Source organism: Syngnathus typhle, linkage group LG12 (assembly GCF_033458585.1).
Source record: "Syngnathus typhle isolate RoL2023-S1 ecotype Sweden linkage group LG12, RoL_Styp_1.0, whole genome shotgun sequence".
Lineage (NCBI taxonomy): Eukaryota > Metazoa > Chordata > Actinopteri > Syngnathiformes > Syngnathidae > Syngnathus > Syngnathus typhle.
Window position 1 is genome coordinate 7899523 of NC_083749.1, and position 24007 is coordinate 7923529.

The window sequence follows — 24007 nt, forward strand, 5'->3', positions numbered from 1 at the left end:
CCAATATTGGATCAAATTGTAATGTATTTCTGTATGATTTTCTTTTGTATTACTCTGGTGTTTGGACCAAGGGTCTCCAAGTCCGGTCCTCTTGAGCCATTATCCAGCATGTTTCATATATTACCTTGTTCCAAAACACCTGAATGAAATAGCCTGGATAGGCTTCACAAGGACCGGATCCCTGTTTTTTGGACTCTTTCTTTTTTGTTGGTTCTTTGTCAAAAATGTGTTGCACAGCCAAGAACAAAACTACAAATAAAATAAGACAATAATAATGAAGACAGAACATAAAGTCACACATCAAAATCACACTTATACTGCCAATCTGTTGTTACAATGTACCCAGACGAGACCAAAACTAGTAAATCATGACTGGTTTCCTTTGTACAGCTGTTGTATCATCAGCTCTGTACACATTTACTTGTCAAGAACTGGAAAGGTTTATTTAACTAAAAGGTGAGATAACTTTGGAGTATGGGCTTTTGACTATTGACTTTCCATGCCATTTTCTGGAATGCTTTGGACTAGTGAAAGGCATTATACCTATTTTTACTAATCTATTTTCCGGGGGGGGGGGGGATTTTTATCCCAATAACTATCCAAAAGCCCAAAGACAAACTCTATATGAATTATAACTTATCCTTTTTCAACTTGTTAGTTTCAGATCCTTCTGGACACTTTTAACAAGTATTCAATTTGGCTTTGAGTTGAAGGTACAACAGCAGATTAGTGAATAAGTGAAATCTTCTGACCATTTATGGGGGAGAAGATGTTGCTGCATTTTACATTTGTCCCAATGGGTTTGACCCATCGCCCATGGCGGCATGGTGTGCTGCAGCTAGCGAGAGGGGAGTGCCGTCTGATGCCACGGTGACCTTCTCCTCCTCACGGCGTTTCAAGCAGGCTGCCTTCGGGTTCAAGTTTCTCTCTGGAAATTGGAGGAGACACAAACTGTCAGATGGATTTTTCATGCTTAAACACCTCCACCAAGTCAATGGTGACCTTGAAGCTAAGGAGCAGAAACCGTGGCAGAATATGGCATTGCTGCCATCTCCTGGTACAGTGTGTGTTACCAGTCTAACCTAAGAATATTTTAGTCTTTCAAAAGACATTTACTACTACTTACTTGACTTTCTTAGCAGCATCCCTCAAAATTTACAATCTTTGTGACTGGGTTGGAATGATCTAATCTGTGTTGTTTTTTTCCCCCTCATTTTCCTAATTTTATATTTTGGAATTAGGGAATAAATAATGACAGGAAAAAGTGTGCTACAAAAAGATGATTTTTTTTGTATTGGACAAGAAATTAACTTTTTAGCATAAATGATGCACAGCTCTACAGACATGCACCTCAGTAAATTTGATAAAAATCAACCCGGTGCAACGTGGCCACCCACAAGGACTGCATAAGTGGCTCGCAGGCCAGTTCTACAAATAGCTAAATTGGTTTAATGTTAGTGGTTTGTGGAAATCAAATGGGATTTCCTTGGAATGTGAGGATTTGAAAATAAAAACACTTGCATGGACTTAAATAAAACAAGTCATGCATATTGTTATCTATATCCTCCTACTTTGTTGAATTATATGATTGTCTTTCTGCAGTAGATTTATTTTGTTTTTTCCAACATCTTCATGCATTGCAAGTTCTGCTTCTAAGTAAACTACATTTTATTTCCTGCCTTAAAATCTCTAGTGTGTAAATGCCTTTGAACATTGTATTTTTAACTACGTGAAGCATATTGAGCTACTTCGTGTATGAAATGGGCCTAGACACAAAGCTACCTTGCCTTGCCTATTGTTGCTAATTACAGAGACAACCAAAGCATCACCACCATCACAGGAATATTTGCTGTTACGTTCGGAAATTAGTGCATACTGTGGTCCAATTCTGTGCATACTGCTGGAAGGTACACCGACCTCTGACTTGTTGCTCCAGACTGAGGATGACTGCCACGGCCTGGTGAAGGATTAGCAACTTTGTTTGCGGCTTATCGCTCTTTAAGTGCAACTGGACCATCCTGCCCAGCTCCTTGAACGCCTCGTTGATGTCGCGTACTCGCAAGCGTTCTCGAGCATTGTTGGCCATTCTCCGTTCTCGCTCCCGCTCCATCTTCTGCTCTGGAGATAGATCCTCATCGTCGTTGTTGCTATGGTAGCCATTGATGTGGATAAAAATGAGGGGGAGGGGCGGAAGGAGTCGGGGTATGGGAGTAAGATATGAGGATGGAAGTTCAGCTTAAAGGTAATTTCTTTTCACCCGGTGGTGAAAATGATAGAGATTGTGAAATCAGCGATTTACATCATCGATTACATGACCGCCATCATCATGTATAAGTCTCTGGGTTTGGGATCCAAATGGTTCAGATTTCATCTAACCTCCAGGGAAAAATATATATATATTACTGGAGGCGTGAAGGCTGCTGAGCTGCATCCAGGGTGGGAAACAAACATTCAGATTTTGATTGTGAATAGTTCAATCACACTGATAATGTCAGTGATTATTGAATACTGCATTTGTTGGATTGTGCAGATACTTCAACAAAACAATTGCACAACTGAAATGACTTTCGTTCTGTAATGTGAATTGTATTATTTACTACCACATTAAAGAATAAATCAATCCATTCATTGCAATAGAATTCTATTCTACCTAAAGAATCCAATACCCTGAATGCAACGTAGCACTTCTTTGAGAAAATCGGTGGTGGGTTCTACTCTGTGTGTGAGAGAAACAGTTAAAACCAGGCTCAAGACCATGGAGAGTCAAACGGGATCAAACAAGAGCTTCTTGTCCACCAGAAACCTCTGTTTTGTCTCAACCGTGCTGCTGTGGTTGTCTGCCAAAAGCACTGGCTTAACTCAAATCAATTAGCAGCGGCCATGTTTCCAAAAACAGAGCTGCCTGGTGGCTTTCGAGCAAAACGCCGCAGTATTAGCGGATTTATTTAGCTGCTTCTCGTCACACTTGGTCACTTCATCAAAGTCTAGAGGCTGGATCTCAAAACCACTCATTACTTCAAGCCCTTCCTTGTTTGAGTCTTTTCGAGTCTGAAAACATTTTCAGAAAATACAAGATGACTAATCAATTCTTTATGCGAGAGCCTTATTTAACAGTGTTTGTCAACTCAGGAGGGTCTCTCGGAACTGAGGTGATTTGGGTAACCAGCCTAATAAGAGTTTTGATAGAAGCGAACATCTAGAGCTTGGCGGGTTACCTAGATCTTGACCTATCAAGTCCTTTGAGATCCTTGCTGTCAATGTCTTCCTTCTTCGGGTCCAAAGGCTTGGAGTCCTGCAGGAGGTTCTCATCTCCCTCGTCCTCAGACTTGATCTCGGAGCTGATGGAGGACGTGCTCTGGCCCTGAAGGCCTCCGGACAGAGCTGCAAAGAGCAAAAAAAAAAAAAAAAGAGGTGTTTGAATGATAGATGCAGCCATGGATGTGTGCACACTATTTTTGAGAGAGATGGATCATTGCTTTTCTTGCAGTCTGCTCAATAATAAAAAAAAAAAACATTTTAAAAACTGGAAAATTTATATTAGGCATTATTTTAAATCAGAAATTTTGCAAAAAATCTCTTCTCGTCTTGTTCTTCTGTATTCGATTCTATTAACCCATTCTTACTGAATATACATAAACACTATATCAATATTCAAGATTCGAGAGTTTTTTATTCGCAATGTTTGAGCGTGCCAAACAAGGAATATATTATTGCCACGACAAAAAGGCTGGAAAATGAAAGTGTGAGTATAAGTGTTTATATATTTTTGGTAAGTCTTATGAAAAGAATTAAATTGTAAATGTTGAATAAAAGGAGAGTATTATGAAACGGACAAAGATCTGACAGAGAGCAAGTTGACTGCATGCAAGCTGTAGTGCAAATGTAAATGCTGCTCGAGCCTCCTGTTCGTCTCTCTCCTCAGTAGAACAGTTAAGTCTTTATTTGACGTCTGTATGAATCGGTAACTGGGAGGCTGCCAACTTTTCTGTCAACACAGAACACTCTCCTCTGTTCCCACACATACAACGCCAACTGTCGGCCATTTTGAATCTCCGTCTGCCTGACTGGAGGCATTTTGTGCTCATTTTTGAGTGACAGCCTGTGTTTGGCTTGCATGTGTCCGTCAGTACAATGACTGTTAGTTTGTGGACAAATAGATGCATTTCAATGAGCTTAATGTGAAAGAGACTTTGTGCGTCTCAAAGTGTGAATAAACCCAGACATGGGTGGAGACTGAACACGTTTGTGAGTTTGTGGATATATGTTAGTTTCAAGAATTCTGTGTAGCCACTTTTTTTGATGAACACTTTCAGATGAATAGTCCAGGTTTGAATGTTTTTTAAGGAAACAAATGAAGTGTACTATTTTGTTAATAATTATTATGTATTGCTAAAGTTCGTAGATGGAAGTCCAGTTTTGAAACGGTGACTGCAATTTTTTTAATAGACCACTTGTCCTGCAAGACACGAACACAAGTGCTCTTTGAATAGGTAATGGCTCAGGGTTGTTGAATCAACCAATAAAGGGATGAAAATCCTAATTCATTTCAGAATATTTGGCATTTTACATTACATTTGAGTATATCTGGATATAAGTCATACAAAGAGATTGCATTAGGAGTGTGAATAATTTATTAGATATATAATATAGTTTATTAAATTATTATATTAGAAAGACTCATTGTTAATCACTGATTTCAAATTGTTGCCTGCCAAAATATTTAATAGTCCTTTTTTCCACAGCCTTGAACACCTCTATTACCACTGTGTGTGTGCGTGCGTGTGTGTGTGCGCGCGCATGCATGCACACACGTGTGTTAAAATGAGGCGCAATGTGTCTTTTTTTTTTGCTTGAGTGTGTGTTTCACTGTCTCTCACCTCATTACACACTTGGCTGTGGTTGCTGCTTGCTGAACTTTGCTGCCAGCAAACTCATTTGCAGCCTTTAAAAAGAGCTCAGGGCTAATTTGTTTCACATTGCGCTCATATACACTTCTCTCCTCCATATTCATGCCGTATATATATTTAGTGTTTTAGTACTTAGTAAATGTGAGCTTTGCCAGCCGAGGTCTCAATTACTATGTATGTCTACTTTTGCCTGAAATGACCAAATTACAAAGTGAGTTTTTGTTTCTTCTCATGATTTGTTGTTAAAACAAAAAATGTCACAGAAACACAAAAGGTTGATGATTATTTGTGTTAATTAGTAATATGATAGGACTTACCACGATAAGGGTCCGGTTGGCTGAGGTCTGGCGAAGTGGCGGACTGAGCAGGCAACTGAGGCACCTGACCTGCAGCCATCGAATGTCCACCACGTAACGGACCCATACTGCCGTCTTCTCTATGAGAGCTCACCTGGGAGACAGACAAAAGAAGGGACAGTTTGAAATTGCTTGGGCGACAGATTTTTAAACTTTTCAATAGGTCTTTGTTTTGTTTTATTACTCTCACTATTAATGCATTTTACTCATGCCAACAAATACGAATGTATGCAAAAAAGTCTCCAAAAATATTTCAGACTAATTTAAAAAATATATTTAACATCAACTTTGCTAGTTTACTCAACCAGGCAAGTAACTCCTCTGTGAATAAATAGTATATGTAAATAGTGCTTCACGTTATTCAAATATACAAAGCGTTTATTGTCATGTGTACAAAAGGAAAGCCCTTTGCCATAAAATGTAAATAAAACTGAGAATCATTCAACATCTCTTGTTTAACACTGCGAATTTAGCATGAATAAATAATCATCATGATTTTTCTTTGTCTCAGTTCATTCCACTATGACTGACATAACATTAGTTCAGGTGTACCCCCCTATATGTATTTTCTTGTATGCGTTTCAAAACATTGACAGTTTTGGAAAATGCTAAAAACCTGCTTCAATATTTCCAAATTCTTGTAATTCTGCCATTGGCCTGTTGGGGGCATGATCTACCTTTCTAAGAGCCCAAACTAAAAAGGGCAGCGTGTGTCACTGTCCCATCGAATCTGCCTGTCAGGGCATGTGTGTTTTCGACTTGTGTGTGGTCTCTTTTTGTTCCTTGGTGTTTTTCAGGGACATATAGTGAGTGGGGTGCAATTGTGTGAATGAATATGAATGTGTGTACGTGCACAAGTGTGTGTGCACGTGTGCTTGACTGAATCCTATCCATCTGTCGGACACGCACGCACACTACAACACAACAACTGACAATTATCTTAATGCCCATATGTTTGATTGTGGGATTTCAAATTCCCAGGGCACCAAGCAGCTTCCAGCGGGGATTCACAGTTTTGGCACGAGATGGGCCCTCTTTAAGTGTGCCCGTGCCTGTGTACATGTGTCTCTGATGCCAGCTTTGTCGGCATCCTTAAGAAGGTCTTACATCCTATACTTTTAAAGATCTTTGTTGTATTTTGAACAGATCAGCAAAACCATTGTTAGGATTCATAAAGCACGATGTACAGTCCTGTAATGCATGGAGGCAGTCCCTTCTCAATGTCACAGATGTATAATCTTATTCTCATAAAATGAGACGGGCTACGGTGGCGGGTAGCAAACAGAGGACACCAGGACATTGTCCCACCACTCACATGAAAAATTAAAATAAAATAACCACCAATATATATGGGAAAATATTTTGGATCGTCTCAACTTTCCATCAATGTTTTTGCATATCATTGTAACCCTAATAAATGATAAAAATAAGAAAAACGTGACTCTGACTCTGACTTTATTCCCTGCACACACTTTGACAATGATAGCGCCACTGCCACCTAGTGTAGTGGATGAACACTTATTTTCGTGCGGGGGGGGGGGGGGAGTGGGTGAGATCGGGTGACCTAAAGCCTAAGGCCTATGGTGACACTTAATAATAATAATAATAATAATATAGCCATGTTCTTATAAAATAAATATGTAGGCTAGCTTAATTGCTAAAATTCCCTGAAACATATTCATTTAGTGTGACTAATTTAGTGGCCAGCAGTTTAGGCCTAAGGGGCTGTTGCAGATGTTATCCCAAGGGCAGACTAGGCTCATTGGGCAAACCAGCCACTGAGCGTGAAGAATGGAGTGGTGAAGGAGAAAATAAGACCATTTTGGGGGGCATTTTTAAATAATGATAATATTAACATGAATATTCTTGCTATTTTGACCACCCGGGGCATCCAGCAGATCAGTAGTAGCTTTGCAGATAGCTAGATTCTAAAATCTAATCAAACATATTGAACAAATAATAAAAAGGGTTTTGATACTAATAAGGATCTTATGACATATTGGCATGGAGATTTCTAAAGAGGTTAGTGCATGTCTTGCATTGCAACCCACTTATGAATAAAATTGTGTTGAAAAACAAATCCCTCTGTCTGTTTGTTAATCCCGCTGGCTAACAACATAGTCTTGCCAACCACATGCCGATGTTCCCTCGCTGCATGAACAAAATGTTTACTTGCACAAAATGTCGGCCATGATGAGTATCTGTCACTGTTTGCGTATATTGTCTTCCATCTGTCCATCCATACATTTGCATGCTTCCTTCCATGTAATTTGCCATTCATCATTCTTGTTGTGTTTATTTTCCCCAATCACTGTCTTTCATCATTGCCTGGATCCCCAAATGTAAAATGGCAGCAGTGAGGAGAAAGAGAGGGTGGCGTACATTTTTAATGGCATGCTTTTATATTTTAACAAGCCTTCTTTCTCTCTTCCTTAATTTAGTTCAACGAGGAAGGGAAGATGAGGAGACAGACGGCAGTGAGAAATATAAATAAATTACACAAACTGATCTGCTGCTTGAGAGGCGTGCACTGTTGCCATAAATTGAAGCCACACCCTCAAACCCCATCAGTTTCAAGAAACACATCTGATTATACAAATGATAAGCCTGCTCATGCACTACAATGAAACAGGTATCATTCAAACTTTTTTTGTTAGCAATTACCAGTAAGTGATTGCACAAATGATGTGCTGAAAACAGCTAAGGTGCTAATGATGCAGGCTCAACCATTTTGCAGTTTAAAAATGTCACTTAATTGATTGTCTTCAAACATACGTATGTCAAAATTATATTCAAACAAATATTTTCATTTTTTAAAATAATTCCCAACTTTCCCTTTGTTGACCAAAAAAAAATTCAACAATTCCCCGAGTATTTTTACGGAATAAAAGTAAAAGGTTTACAGGAAAACCCGGGCAAAACACAGAAAAGGATATTTGAGCAGTCAACCAGCGCAGACAAAAGTGGCATGGTGGTTGATGTTTTATTTGAAAAATAAAAAAGGGAAAAAAGGGAAATTCTAGTAGCATCTATGATGAATACCACAATGTTAACCAGATAAATAGAGCCACGCTACCTTTTTTTTTTTTTTTTTTTACTCTCTATACACATAGAAACTGTAGAACAATATGTCCTCTGTGCAACGTTGTAAACTGAAGGAAAGCACCTGCACGCATGGACACACAGACGCATAGAGACACTCATACACACTCACGCATACCCAAACTCAAGGAAGAAAAGGGCTGGGGCATTTTCCGTTTATGTCATTTGGATATTTAGGTCATACAAAGTATATGTCGTTTGTTTATAAATATTCATTACATACAAATACAAAAAGGTGAGTCACTGAAATGGGATTACAATACCACAGAGATGTATATTTACAATGTCTTATCAAAGTATGTCTGTAAATATAGTTTCAATCATCAAGAGAATGTTAGAAAGTAGGAAGAAGATGCAAGAAAAAGCACAGTTGTACTTTTGAGGAAGACATTATTATTGCCATTTTTTTTAGAAGTACAATTACTCAACATACCTCACCGTGTACAGTTAAATTGCAACAGGCTCCATGGCTTTGTGACTAAAAGTATATGGGCAACCATTGCTGGCTTGCTTTGGTATAATTAATAATATAATTTATAATAATTAATAATATAATTAATAGTTATTTACAGGCCCAATAGAGTGAAAATAGAATAGTTCTTCTAACGCTGCAAGACTTGTGATTGTCAGGAACCTCAAGCGGATCTCAAGACTTTGAGCAAAGGAATACTGGTTTTGCTTTTTCTTTGGCCTTTTGCCACAGCTGTTGAAAATATCCGGCAAAAAAGAATGTACAATGAAGTTAGTCTCATTAAAGCAGTCGTGTGAAGTGTTTTCTTTGTATTTTATTATGAAGTTTCAGAATTTTGCTATCATCCTTTGAGCTTGTCACCTTTATGTGTCCATGTGGCCCTACAAGACCTGACAACATGAACACATTATGCCCATTTATGGGTATTGGCTAGGCATGTAGCTAAGTTAATTATGAAAATCTCACATGTGCTTCTATTCACGGGGGCAATGAGATAAGAGCACATGTGGTAACAATCATGCAGTTTAACAATGTGTCAGGATTCCAATTCTTTAGTACATTTAAGAACACATTTAAAGTAATGAAGGAAGAACAGTGGTCTTAATATTGTCCACATTTCAATACATTGTCCATCTAAAAATAATATTGTATTCATCAATATTGTATTTTGCCCTCACTACTTTTCTAAGTGTGCAAGTTCATGACATTTATAAAAGAATGGCAACGCATTGACTTTGAGAAATAGAATATGCAGTAGTTGTGTACATGTCAAATGTAGTATAATATACGTATGTATCCAAGTTGCGTTAATGGAAAAGTATTAGTCCCTTGCTCTTTTCTCCTTCTCTCTCACCCACATCCGTCTGCCACCTGTTTTCCCAGAGTTATGACCTCAGTCTGCAGGCGTCTCTCCCAAGCAAGGCCAAACTACATGCAGCTGTGTGTGTGTGTTGGGGGGGTATGTGAGTGAGACAGAGAGAAAATTAAATAAAGTGGTGCCTTGAGATATGAATTAAATTTGTTCCGTGACAATGCTCCTAAATCAAACCTCTTATATGTCATCTCATCTTTTTCCATTGAAATGAACGGAAATGCAATGAATCCGTTCCAGCCTCCCCTCAAAATAACAACACAAATTATTTTAATGTTGGAATTATTTGTTTTTAATGAGAAAAAACAGACCTCAGTTATGTTTCTATATTATATAAATACATATAAATAAATATATAACTATATAATTGTTAGGATATTATTATTATGATTATTATGATTATGATTATGATTATGATTATGATTATGATTATTATTATTATTATTATTATTATTATTATTATTATTATTATTAGTAGTAGTAGTAGTAGTAGTAGTAGTAGTAGTAGTAGTAGTAGTAGTAGTAGTAGTAGTAGAAGAAGTAGTAGTAGCAGTAGTAGTAGTATGAAAATGTGATGTACGAGAGAGAAAAAAAACAGGGCAGATTTGGCATCAGCACCAAAAAAATTATTTGCACTTCAGATTAAAACATTTGAAGAACAAGATCACAGACCATGCTTGGGTCCAGTGGGGACTCATCTAGGGCTACCTGGTGCCTATAGTACATAATTAATCAATGTATTTCAATGACCTCAGGCCTGTGTTGAAAGATAGAAGGCATTGAAAAAGATCCCATAGATTTGTATCCGCATTTGGGAAAAAAAAATACATCCAATGATATACAAATATCTTAAAATAAACATGTTACCTCCACTTGTTTTGCTTTTCATTAAGTAGCACTGGCGCATGTGATTCACTTCCTGTGATTATGTTTTAATGAACCAAAGAAAAGCAGTAAGGTAAATCATAGCAGCATCCTGTCCCAACTTTAACAATGCAACTCACCGAGCGCTGACATAACATGCATGACGTGTCGTGCAAAACCACACCCACTGTGGGCAGATTATCATGCACAAACATCTGTGATGAGAAAACCAGGTGTTTGGGTGAGTCTCAAGCCAGAGCTTTGTGCTTCCGCATCATTTTAAACCTGAACACATCTCTTTAATATTATGTATGCAACAGAAGCAATATACTTCTTACAAGAAAATGTGTTTGTTTGTGACAAGAATGTTGTACTGGGGTCTGGGTGACACACACAAATACACACACACAAGCACATGTGCACGCCTCTACAGCAGGTGTTTTCTTCATTAAGAGAAAACGCTTCTGAGTAAATACTACCACCTAGACCAGTGGGACTGTGACAAAGCTCCATAACTACCCCGGCGAGAACTGTGGAGTGTTGCTAACGTCACAAGTTGAATGCATTACAATGTAGAATAAGTAGGTCTGCCAAAGCGGTTGAAAAATTGACAACAAATTCTGTGTCTGCTCACCTCAGAAAAACAAACCTCCTTGGAATAGGCCGGACACTTCCATTTATTTGTAATATTTAAAATCAGTAGATGCCAAATCAACAGTAGAGATTTTGAACCAACTCAGACAAACAGCGTTTTATTTTTTAACCACGGTAAGGAGACTATAAGAGGGACACTGTTATGTTTAGAATTGTTTCTATGTTTGAGGTTTGCACATTTCATTTGATAACAGTGACACGAATGTGCACTAAAATAAAATAAAAAAACTCAGCCTGAATAAACATGTTCAGACATCTGAAAGTGTTTTAGGTGTTTTGTAATATTCCAAACCCTCCCACATCCCCTGATGTCACCCAGCTGTTTTGAGTAGACATAAAAGGCAAAACTCACCCATATTTTCTATCAGCACACTAACTAGTTATGTACCGACTGGTTATGTACAAATGAAGCTTCATGAAGCACTTGTTATATTTCTGACTCCTCTAGATGGCTCTCTTTGAACTAAGAGTGCCATCTAGAGGAGTGAAAGATATCACAACTGCTTCACGAAGCTTCATTTGCTCACCACATTACCGATGCATGATCAGTATATAAAGACATATGAGGTCCTACCATGAGTGAGTGTCTGTTTCCCGACAGCAGTCCTGTCCCATAGCCGCTTCCCAGAGATCCCATCGCTCCGTTGTGTGTGTGTGCAGCCCCAATAAGGTTATGCATGTCACTGTGCCCACTGGTCATGGCTGTTGATGGGCCTACAGCATGGCTTCGCAGTACATGGATGGCATCATCCAAACGCTCCAAACGGTCCTCGATGCGACTTTGCTGCAGGTTCATAAACGGAAGACGAGTTTAGAAACCTGACAATTTATCGTAATTTTGTACCAAGTATACCAAACAAGCTTCTTAAATCAGCTCAAAATATTTTGTTTACTGTGTCAGATTTTCCGAACCAATTTTAAGTTGAAAAAAAGCTGTTGTTGGCTTTTGAGGCTTTTTCCTATTCTCTGAAATGGAATTGGTGAAAAAGTTTTATTGTGAAGGTGTGCATACCAGCGAGTGCAGTGGAGCCTCATAGTTTGGCGACGATGCTCCCTGCCCGCCGTTTCTGGACCAGACAGCTGAACTGGCGGCTTGGAGAGAGGGAAACAGGAATTTTCAGGATAGAATGCCATTAATTTGAAAATAATGCAGATGAGGTATGAGTATAACAGATATAGTCAGTCCATGACCGCTCAATGATTTGCTGATTTGTAGATAGTATTATAATTACTATCTTTTTACAATCAATAGCTCCTATGTTCTTCTAGATCTCATCCATTCTGACCACGAGATAGTGGCACACAATTTACTCTGATTTGAAATTTGAAAAAGATGCGTGACGAAAACCAACGAAAACAGAAGTTGTCTGAACCCACCTAGTTTCTGTTGCCAGCGATTTAATGTCATCCTCTAATATCCTGCTTTTAAAAGCTGTAGGTAGCAATTGGAATTTATATATTTGGGAATGATTATTGATGTATAGAGGTAAGTTATGTGCCCCAGTACATTTGAACATTTAAGACACGATCTCAGACTCCCCTGGCATAGTGTTACTTCCATGATTGTATTTTCTTTCCACAGGAAACCTATTTAATGTTACACCAATTGCTGAAAGCATTGCAAGACTATACTTTTCTCTTCAAAAAAATTCACTTTGGAACTTTTCTGCAATTCAAGCCATCAGGCGTTCTTCTCATTAGCCATTGGTGAACTGCTTGATAACATTTGATTTCCTTTGTTTTCATGGCAATGATTTGGACACTTATTTTGTGTTGGTTTGAGTTATTATAATGTATCATAAATAACTAATAATAAACTAATGTCATTCCTTCAAATGTAGATTATGAACGACATGTATAAAAAAGAATGGTTTTGCTAAACAAAACCTCTACACGTAAGAGGTCTTGTGATGTTGGAACATAAAAGAGAATGACAAAGAAGACAAAAACAAAGCATCTCGTCATATCATGCAAATGTCTGTGAAAACAGCAGAAGTGTCTGTCTGATTAGCATGGGTCCTCTGCAAGACAAACACGCTTTGTGGATCTATTTTGTGTGTTATTTCACTTTCAAAAGGTTGTATCCAAATCAACAGGTCTCATTAGCTGGTAGAGTGAGATGAGAGACACTTGTTGAATTTACATTAACATGAGCCTTTGAGAGATGGCAAGCTTCCACAGCACTGAGTGTGAGATTATTATTCTTCGGTTCAAGTAGCCCACAAATTCATTTGAAGGGGGGAATCCAATTAAATTGCTGAGGAACAACATTTGAATTGATAAGGATAATTTAAAGTCTCCAGTTCATGAAATGTGGAAGGAAATTGCAGTACCTGGAGACAACACATATAAAAGCACGGGAAGGACATCTAAATTTCACACAGGAAGCTAGTAGAGCCTAGATTGGAACCCCATTAGGTTGTTTGTATCTGATTAACTTTCCATTTTTATATTGATTGTTTACGTTACTTACACATCTAACTAGTAGACAAATTGGTAAAACATCTTTAGTTGGAAAGCACAAATCAGAAATTGCCATTGCAATGTCGGATGAAGTCCAACATTTTATTCCAATTCTTATTCCTTATCATTCATTTATTATTGCTAAAAGAGAGTCTCGGTGTTGTCTCACTAACCTGAGATGACATTTTACTCATAGTTGCAGGTTTCCTGGCACTGCAATGTTAGTGTCTGGGCCATCACTAGTTTCTGCCTTAAATATTTACTGCAGCAGTATACAAAACATACAATTGTCTATAGTATATCAAAATGGGCTGAAAATACAGGAAAATTAGTTTTGAATTTTGTATCAAAACCACACAGACAGAGCAAAACAAGAACAGCAAAACACCAAGAATGAGATACCACACAGGCAGGTAAACATGTTTGCTCTCAAAATGGTGCATGACAGACAAATGTATTAGTAATTTACAGTGAAAGGAACAATTGGGTTTGAAGTTTACTTAGTGGAACTCACTTGCCTTTAATCTAAATGTATCCTTAAATCTCTTTTATTTGCCTTGATCCATTTCTTGTACAGCACAAGCACTGCTTCTTATATGATGAGTTGTTTCCTGTCTTATCATTCCTGTCTTTTACCTCGGTCTTGCCTTCATATCGCTGAATTCATCTCATTAGCCCATGTATCCCTTCTTCTTTATTCTCCCTTTGCCTTTATTTAGATCACATGCTAATTTCCACATGCTAATTAATATACAATCACCTGGGCATATTCATGTGCAAATACAAATATCTATTAAACGCCAGGGTAAATTGTTTTCAGTCTAACACTGTCAAACACCCTTGCAGCATTATTAGCCTTGAATATCAATTTGCATGTAGTTTGCGCTAATAGGTTTCAATTCTAATTTGTAAAAAGTAGAGTGACTTTGACACGATCATAAACACCAATTATGGTTATGCAAGTAGGAGCCCAACCGGCTAGAATAATGAAGAGGGGGAGAGAGGGAGTAAGAGGGGAGGGTGGGGTGTGCTGTAGCTCATGCTCACAGAGCCTGTAGGTTTGTGAACAATTTGTCAAAGTGGTGCTCGTAATTAAAGCTATCTCTCACAAAGCTCGGAGGAGGAATATAAAACGATGTACGTCAGTGCGACAATTAGAGACAAATTCAACACAACTATTATTAGGAGTCATTTTTCACTTTAAGCGGAAGGAGGAAGCGAGGGAGAGAAAAGACACAAACAGGTGATTGTATGCTTCTTGTTTTATTTGATGCCAATCTTGTTTGTATCTGATAGAACATGATTAAACAAGTTCATGTCAATTACAATGGAGTTCTAATACTAATATAAAAATAAAGACTGAAACGCGGTTTCTCCCTTGTCTGGTTATTTGTGTTGTGATGTCGCTGGTGTGTAATTGATGGATGTCAGACTTCATGTGTCTGTCTACCTGTGAGGGTGGGCGGGGAGCCCACTGGAGTTGAGGGATTGGATGAGTAGCTGTTGTTTGTGTGGTCTGGGGAGTAGATCTGAAGACAAAAAAAGAAAGATAAGTGGATTTTAAAACCTGTAAAGAATAATTAATTAAGTGTATAATTATATTATAAGATTAACGAGCAACAGAATAGGTCTGTTATAAGGTTGTGTGTGTTTTTGTGCTTAACTTACCGATGCAAGTGCTTTCCCTAAGGCGTCTCCTGTCTGAGAACTACTGGTTGCTCCACTCTGTGCTCGGTTAGCTGTGGCATATACAAATACACGCGCACAAACATGAACAGGGGAGGATGAAGGATAAATTCTTGCAAATAAAGATGCTACTACATTCAAACTAGCAACATCCTTTGTGTTACCTGAAAAAGATACGTATGTACGTTACAATGAACAGGTCTGCAAAACCAGAAATGTTGCTGTTGTAAAAACTGAGTATAAATTTGTATATGGTCAGTTATTGAATTTTGTCACAAAAACACATTTGTTTTTTGCACTACACTAATCTATGATTTTGTATGAGAAGGTACTATGCAAATAAAGTTAAATTGGATTGAATATGCCTCAACTTTGTTTTATTTTTTAATCAGCTATACAAGTAGACTTTTCTAGATTAATTACTTTGTGCTGATTCTTGGTTTGCCCTTGTTTTTTTGTCTTTTCACACGTTATTATTATTATTATTATTATTATTATTATTATTATTATTATTATTATTATTATTATTATTATTATTATTATTATTATTATTATTATTATTATTATTATTAATAATAATAATAATTACGTTTTGGTTTAGTATCCATGAACTATTTTCTGAAATGTCAAAGCTTTAAAGGCTAAACTTAAAAACAAAATAAAAATATCTCAAAAATATTATGTGCTTGAATTAAGTAAAGACATCTTTGTAAATCTGCATCAAAAATAGGCTTAGGGACTCATACAGCCATAATTGATTAAAAGAGGCTGTGAGCCAGGTGTTTTCAAAACAATTTTTTTTATGTGAATAATTGATGAAACCAATGACTTCAATAAAAAAAAAATTCTTTGCATCATAGTGTCAAAATGAATTGAATTCAATTGCATTGTGCAGGATGCAACGGTTCTGAATCACATCGCATAGTGATTAGGTGGTGAATTGTAATGTATAAAATCGGTAGTATCTTTATAGTATCAGGCCATTAGTAGTATTGAGATACTATACAATACGTTTGATATTGGCCTCCGACCGGAGACGCACAACCCATACTAACGGCAATCCTTGGTGGAGGGTCTCGGTCCCTAACCCTCACAAATAGCAAGGATTGACTGTACTACTAAATCTGTTTCACACACTTTCAGTGTGCTCATGCCAAAAAGGAAGGATGTGACCTCAATGTCCCAGATGAACTTCCACAAAACACACACACACAAACACAAGAACACTCACACACACACAAGAACACACATCCACAGGCGGATAGAGTTTGACATGCTCACAACTCATATCTGCCGATAGCAGATCCCCAGATGGAAAGTTTACGCTCATACACACAAGTTTGATAAAGGCTCACGCACAAAACCATACAGTAAAGAGCATTTCATGGCAAATAAATGCATTAAAAAGATTGGCAGCACGGTTACAGACTAAGAGAAGATATACGGAGAGTGAGACGGGAACAGTAAAAGGAAGCAGCATATGTTTCAGGGTTAAAGCCTGTCTCACTCTTGCCACACGACTGGCCTAGTAAACCATCTGAGAGATTACCAACATAAACCTCACACGTGAACTTTGATCTGGACGATGCAAAATCTAGAACATATGCAAGGGGAAATCGTTTTTCATAAATGAGAGATTAGAGTCGCAAAGGAGGAGATGAAAATGGCATTTTTCTGTCTGCCTACCTGATCTCTTCAAAGAGAAAAGGGAAATGTGATTCTATTTCCTGCCTGCGTGATTTATTTCAGCAAAAAATGAAATAAATTCTTTTGACATGACAATGTTGAATGATTTTCAAGTTTCCAAGGTACCTTAACTCATTGTTGCTTGTGTAAAAAGGCTGCAAAAAGAAAAAGAACACGCACACGCACACGCACACGCACACGCACACACACACACAACATGTACATACTATTCTTGTTTCCTTCAAAATTACTTACACTGAGCTGTGCGTGTGTGTGCGCACGCATACTCGCGCGCAATAACTTCCTGGAATGTTGCAATGTTGCAGATGTCTTCCCATGAAAACAAACTTCTTTAAATCTGTTTCTTATTGCTTTCCTATTTGTTCTACTGGACTCAATAGGGCATGTTGAGCATGCGAGTGTGAGCACATGTGCGTAGATGTCAAGATGGAGATATAATGGATCTTTCTCGTTGCAATTAACTCTTACCCATAATGCTGTCTGTGCCGTTGGTGGGAGCGGTGGAGCAAGAGGCGGTGCTGTAGTGATTGGCCCCGCTCCCGGCTCCTCGGTGGAAGCTGGACATGGGAGGAAGGCTGGAGTTGATGTCTGCTGATGAATGTGCTGGGTAGCTCTGCACAGACATGTCAACAAGACAGGAACTCATTTGATTAATAGAGCAGGCAGGTAAATTTGAAATTTCTACAGCAAAGTGAAGCTATTTCAAATATGTAGCAAGTAACCAGTTGTAGGTTCTTAACGTTTTCTTGCCTTGTGAGAAATTGTCTACGTTGAAAAAAAAAATATTTTGCCGTTTTGAAGAAGGGCCACAAACATAACATTCCATTTGTTGAGTTTAAAACCAAATGACAACATGAATGCAGAACACATACATGTGAAAAAATAAGCTGAACTTTTTCAATTATATTCCTTCAAAGATCCCTTTTTTCACCAGGCAGAAATGTTCTCTTTAGTCCACTTGACCTACTTTTGATTTTATTGGACCAGTCAAGTACCTGCAGTGTGCCATGATAGATCATCAGATGTGCCATGGAGAATTATTCAATTTCAATATTTGGTCTTAAAATTAAGATATATTTACAACCAAAATGTATCTTTTGCCACCAATTTGAATCGACAGTCACAGCAAATATTCATCCACTATAATGGACGATTAACCTGCCTATCTATCCACTAATCAGAACAGGGTAGGACGAAAATTCACACTAATCAAGTTTGTGAGCAAATTATTATTTTTGTGATTTTTTTTTTTTTGTTGTTCGACAGTGTAAGATTTTTAGAATATGTGCCTTTGCTCAATAAAGATAGAAAAATACTACCCAAACAGAAATACGCTAAAGTGTGGAATAGGAAAATTCCAAAGTGAACCAAACAATCTTTGGTGCTAATTGGGCTTAATGGGTGTTTTGAATACAATGTAAGCTATGTGATGATTAGATTAGTGTCTGGAAAACTTCCGACAACTATTGTAATGTCAATAACCTCTCGGCTCACCAGTCTGTCGTGAGGGTGAACCCCGCAGTAGGAGGAGCTCTGAGAGGGGCCATGGGCAGAGTTCCCCCCTCCCAACATGCTGCCGTGGTAACCCTGTTGGCTTATATTGCTGCTACTGCTGCTCCAGTGGTCGGCGCTGTGGTGACCATCTAAAGAAGAGTCAAATAAAGCGTGATTATAATTATGGGCTTCTTATGGTTTCAGGTCAGTTCAATCATCTATACCTAAAATACTATACACAAGAAAATACAAAAAATAACTGAGGCTTACAAAGTGCTTTTAACCTTAAAAGCAGTCTTCTGTAAATGTGCTCTTAAAAATGGGTTGGGAATTTTCCATGGCTGTGGCGATGGCAAATTTAAGCAAATTTCAATTAAAGAGAACATGACATTTGTTTCGACAGTGACCATACCTGGCATAAAGAATGAGCTTGGGAAGCCAGAACTCGTTGGTTTGGAGTTGGGATAGCCCGGTGAATCCCTGTTGTAGTCGGCTGTGCTGGCAGATGGAGCGTATACCTGCAACAACAACAACACACAAACATCTCAGATATAACACACAAGCAGTATGTCCTTTCGGTTGGGTGATGGCACGATTGACATAGCTTGTTCCTTGAGGGAGGCTTAATGATACACATTTTCCTGGGGCCTATGCCTCTTGTACAGAACATACACTCAAGCCTTTATCCTCTGTCCGCCAATCAAGCCATCTATCAATTTTTGACACCACTTATCTTGTTCAGTGTTAAAAACAGAGCCCTAATGCCACATGACTTTTGGGTGAAAGCTGGATAACAACCTGGTCTTGTCACGAGGGAATCACATGCCGCAAATTTAAAAATGACTGTTGACATAGTAAGCGAGTGAGAAATATAATTTCAGAATTTCTCACTTAAATATTGCTGAATTTCATAAACTGATGAAATAAATTGATAAAATTACCTCGTCACAAAAAGGTAATAGTAAATTTCATATTGGAAAGTGGCAAGCTATGACTTGAATATAATTATACATTTTCTTGAAATGAATTGCCCATAGTAGAATGGTATTCACAAAAATGTCTCAAGTATTAATATTTATTATTAGAACGATGCATATATGATATTTTAAGCCCTATACTATTAACAATGGTGTAATCACAAAATGCAATAAACTGTTACAGGGTCAGTGGCAGAGATAGGGCAGGGGTGCATAGAGGCCTTGTCCCCCTTTAAAATACACTTGGACCACTCCAGGTGGAAGGCTAGATAATTCACATTTGGGTATTTTCAAATTTTTCCAGGATTTTTTTCCCACTTTTCCTCGTGTCCCTGTAGGGAACATACAAGGAACGTTTCTCAGCGTTTTCTGAATAATTATTTTAGGGTTTGTAAAAAATTGAAATGTTCTTGGCTACTCCAGCCTCCAAGAAAAAAAATCTTAGCTCCGCCAGTATACACGTTCAATGAATACACACTTACATAAATACCAGAACATTATCTGGAGTCTTCCTGAGACAAGATACATTGGTAAATGCCTCATTGTTTTTGAAATGCGTATAGTGGGATCAAGAATGTGTACTGAGAATACGGACTGTGTTGGACTGAACGTTTTTCCCTCACAGTGGGGTTTTTGTGCATGTACACAAACCACACCCACAGTGAACAGTTCAAACACAATATAGTGTTTAACTTATGATTTGCTTCAAAATCCTTTTGAGAATAACCATTCACTTGACCCACCTGACCCAACCACTACTTCTGACAAAAACTGTGTTTAACAAAGCAGTCACAACACATTTCTCTCCTCCCCTTACACGGACGGACGGACGGGCCTGGTTTGATGTGCAAATGAGGAACAAAGCTGTGATTTTCTTCTCAGAGGGGGAGCAGCAGCAGAGAAGTCTTACAACCAAAAATTCAGTCAAATGTGAGACTCTGTGCCGAAGTAGAGGCCTGTTATCACTCAAAACAGGTGACGTTCTTCCCCACTAACAGCGGCCACATGAGAAGACAAAGGGGGCTCCCTATTACATTCCTCTGCTTGTGCGTGTTTGGAAGTGCGTGTATATAGCGTGCAAACACTCAGCCATGACACTACCTCGTGCCGGATGACGCAAGGCCTGGAACAACTGTTAGACGCTCTCCTCTCAAAGTCCCCCCCTCCAGCTCCGACTGCATAATTCCCTCCAAACCATGAACACTTTTCCCCATAAAATAAATATGTGGTTGCTAGCATTTTTAACTTTTGAATGTTTGCATGTGAATACACAACAAATGGGCTACAGATGCAACAATGAAACACGGACACATGACCTTGAAATGAAAAAAAACCAAACACTTGGGGGCACTACACAAATCTCTTGCCTTCCGGAGGATAAGTATTAAAAACAGAATTTGCTCAAAAATAAAACCTGCCAACATCTTTCCGTATTAAGAATCGGTCTCATTGTTGATGCTAAAAACGTCTTGCTTTTATGACTGCAAGGGAAAACTGGTCTCAATTTATTTTTATTAGCTGTGTGCACAATGTTTAAAGGATAAACAATCTAATCGGAGGCATGCAACAGCTATACGTGCACAGGTGTATGTGTGTGTGTGAATGGATGAAACAAACGGCTCCATTGAGTTATTAATATGTGATTTCATTACGTGGCGTTGCATCAGAACCCTCTAGAGATGAAATTTGAAACATAAGCCCCTCTGATGGAAGCAAAGGAACAAAGTGAGGATTAGTGTGACCCTGACACCCAATATAACAAGCTTTAATCATGGGTCAAGCATGGCCTTGACACATCAAGGTATTGCCGGCATGCAAGGGAAAAAAGGAATGTCAAAATGTTGCTTTCAAATTGTGTTTCAAAAAACAGAATCTGAATAAACTTTTATAGTGAAATGTGATCATCGCATTCATGAGAGCGTGAAATACTACGACTGCTATTACTAGTAATGATAATAGTGCTTTGGATTGGATGTCACAATTACAGTGTATTTTTTCCACTGAATTAATTATTTTATTTCAGTCTTTAGGTATTGTGTACATTGTCTGGCATTTTGGGCATATTGCATTGGAGAGAATGCAACTATTTCTTGAAAAAAAACGTCTATTTAGTCCATCTGTTCGTCCGTCCATCCATCCATCCATCCATCCATCCATCCATCCATCCATCCATCCATCCATCCATCCATCCATCCATCCATCCATCCATCCATCCATCCATCCATCCATCCATCCATCCATCCGAAACCTCTTTCCAGGCCTTTTTAGTTTCCATACAAACTAAAACATGCAACTGCTGTACAAGAATGGTGATGTTTGCGAACCAAACTCGAGTATATAGTTCCCATCTTGGTGCAGTTCATTTGGACAAGGTGTCAACGCGGCATAAGTCAATTGTTTAATCGACTGCCAGACAAAAACAACAAACAAACAAAAAAACCTTTGAACTGAATGGTCACATCTGCCTATTTACTGCAGTGCTTTGTTCAAACAGGTCTTCTTTTCATTGGGTGAACAATGTCCTTGAGTTGTGCTTTCAAACTGCAACCAGCCCCTTCAGCAAACCTTCCTCCATTTTACATTCTTGTAACCAATAGAAGCACAATGTCCGTTTTTTGTGACACAATATTGTATGCTTTAATTTTTTTTACTGTGTGAACACATTGAACCGGGAGGACTACATTGTTCCAATTGATTTGGATCTGAGAAAGCCAACTACAGGTGTGAAGGCACCCTTAGACACAAAGCAGGGAAAAAAAAAACTAAAAAAAATAGATGATAAAGAGGGCTGGGAAAGCTGCTGAATTGTTTTTACTTCCAACAATCACGTACACACATACAGGCACGCACATAAACACGCACACGGTCTGTAGTTGAGATTAGAGCTGAACTTGAATCCCCTCAAACCCCTTCCTCCTCTTCCCCTGTGAGAACTGAAATCTCTGATCATAAAAGCACATTTATTGACATAAATGCCATTGAAAAAACACACACAGACACACACGCACATACTTGTTTTTGCTGCATTAAAAATATTTGAATTTATGTCCCAGAGACATATTTTCCCATTGAATATGCTGTTTCAACTGGTGACGAAAGGATCTGATTTGTGTGAGTGAGTTGGACATCCAGAAACAGGTGCAGAGTGTGTTCAAGTATAAAGAATGCAAAAAGACCCAATTACAAACTCTTTTCCAATGCACACACACCCACTCACAGCGGTATCAGTATTCCCACAGTAAGCGGATCCGAAGCCAGTCAGAAAGCTCTTAATAGTGTTGTCACTTCTTTCACAACTGGTGAGCTTAAGACGTCAAGGGGAACAAAAAAAAAAAAAAAATCTTAAACCTCAATGGAAACCACTCAAAACAACAATAATAGAAATGTAGACAGATTTATCGCTAAGCATCACTCTTTAACTGCAGACATTTTCTTCATGTCTACCGTTCAAATTCATGTCAAATCCGGTGTGATGAGTGTATCTAAAGTATCTAAAGACAAGAAAATGGGACATTCATAAATATTGCAATAAAGAGACACTATTATAATGCTGAATATGTTCAGAGTAAGACAATTGTTTTAACAGGATGTTTTTTGCGTTTGATTCTTTTCCTTAATGGCTAATAAGGGTCTTGGGAAAAGTCAGAGACTTGCGACAGAAGCACTATGGAAAATTCAAGTCAAGATTTTTTTTTACCCCATAATTATGCAACGGAAGATAATGAAGTTAGGGTCCAGTCAATTACAAATGAATAAAAATCAAACAAAATGTAAAATTATTTACTGCTTATCTCCAGAAGGCTGAAAGCAGGGATGAGCATCATCACTGACCAACACCTGGTTTGTTGGGAAATGACGGGGAACCCAAAAAATGCGATAAATACATTTCTATATCTATACCGTTTATCATTGTTTCAGGAGAAAAGGTGTCTTGCAGTGTTTAAGAGAATATAAAAGTTTTTAAAAATCAACCTGACTTTGCAAATACCCCATATTATAACATCTTAAGCAGCTAATGTATGAAAAAATAACAAAAATCGGCACAAGAGCCGCTGAATGGACTTGAGGATTCAACCTGTTGCACTCCATGACGGACCAAGAATACAAAGCCTAATAAAAAACAGTAAAACCTGTGTTCACAGGACATCACAGATTGCATCAAAGCATCGCCCTAAGCAACGGCGGGAGAAAATAAAGACACATTCCACTGAAAACTGATTCCTCATGGGCTTCAGACAGCAGCTGTGTGCTCACTAATCACAGGTAAAAACTAAACAGTTCCGAGTGATGCCAAAGAGTTTCACGACACTGACTGTCATGTTTGCATCTTGACAAATGACTCCTGTATTTTGGTCCATAATTTTCTATAATACTACTGCACTGTACTAGAATATAATAAATACAAGAGGGTGGCAATAATACATGAGAGTGGCCGATATCTGCACCGATATTTT

The 24007-nt window shown here is 38.2% G+C and overlaps 1 protein-coding gene across 7 annotated transcripts in view; it reads right to left on the bottom strand.

The window, feature by feature from the left end:
* The window catches only part of LOC133163222 (transcription factor 4-like), a 117686-nt gene that overhangs the window by 5162 nt on the left and 88517 nt on the right, over nt 1–24007 (bottom strand). For 2 of the 7 annotated variants that reach the window (XM_061292885.1, XM_061292886.1), the window contains exons 10-20: nt 18989–19094; nt 18577–18725; nt 17551–17695; nt 15358–15428; nt 15140–15218; nt 12239–12318; nt 11801–12010; nt 5225–5357; nt 3216–3381; nt 1918–2147; nt 787–928 (exon numbers count right to left, since the gene is read on the bottom strand). In XM_061292885.1, coding sequence (XP_061148869.1) covers nt 787–928; nt 1918–2147; nt 3216–3381; nt 5225–5357; nt 11801–12010; nt 12239–12318; nt 15140–15218; nt 15358–15428; nt 17551–17695; nt 18577–18725; nt 18989–19094 — 1511 coding nt within the window. Of the gene's footprint in view, nt 1–752; nt 929–1917; nt 2148–3215; nt 3382–5224; nt 5358–11800; nt 12011–12238; nt 12319–15139; nt 15219–15357; nt 15429–17550; nt 17696–18576; nt 18726–18988; nt 19095–24007 lie in introns of all 7 variants that reach the window. The other 5 variants (XM_061292888.1, XM_061292890.1, XM_061292889.1 and 2 more) reach the window with 3 other exon arrangements.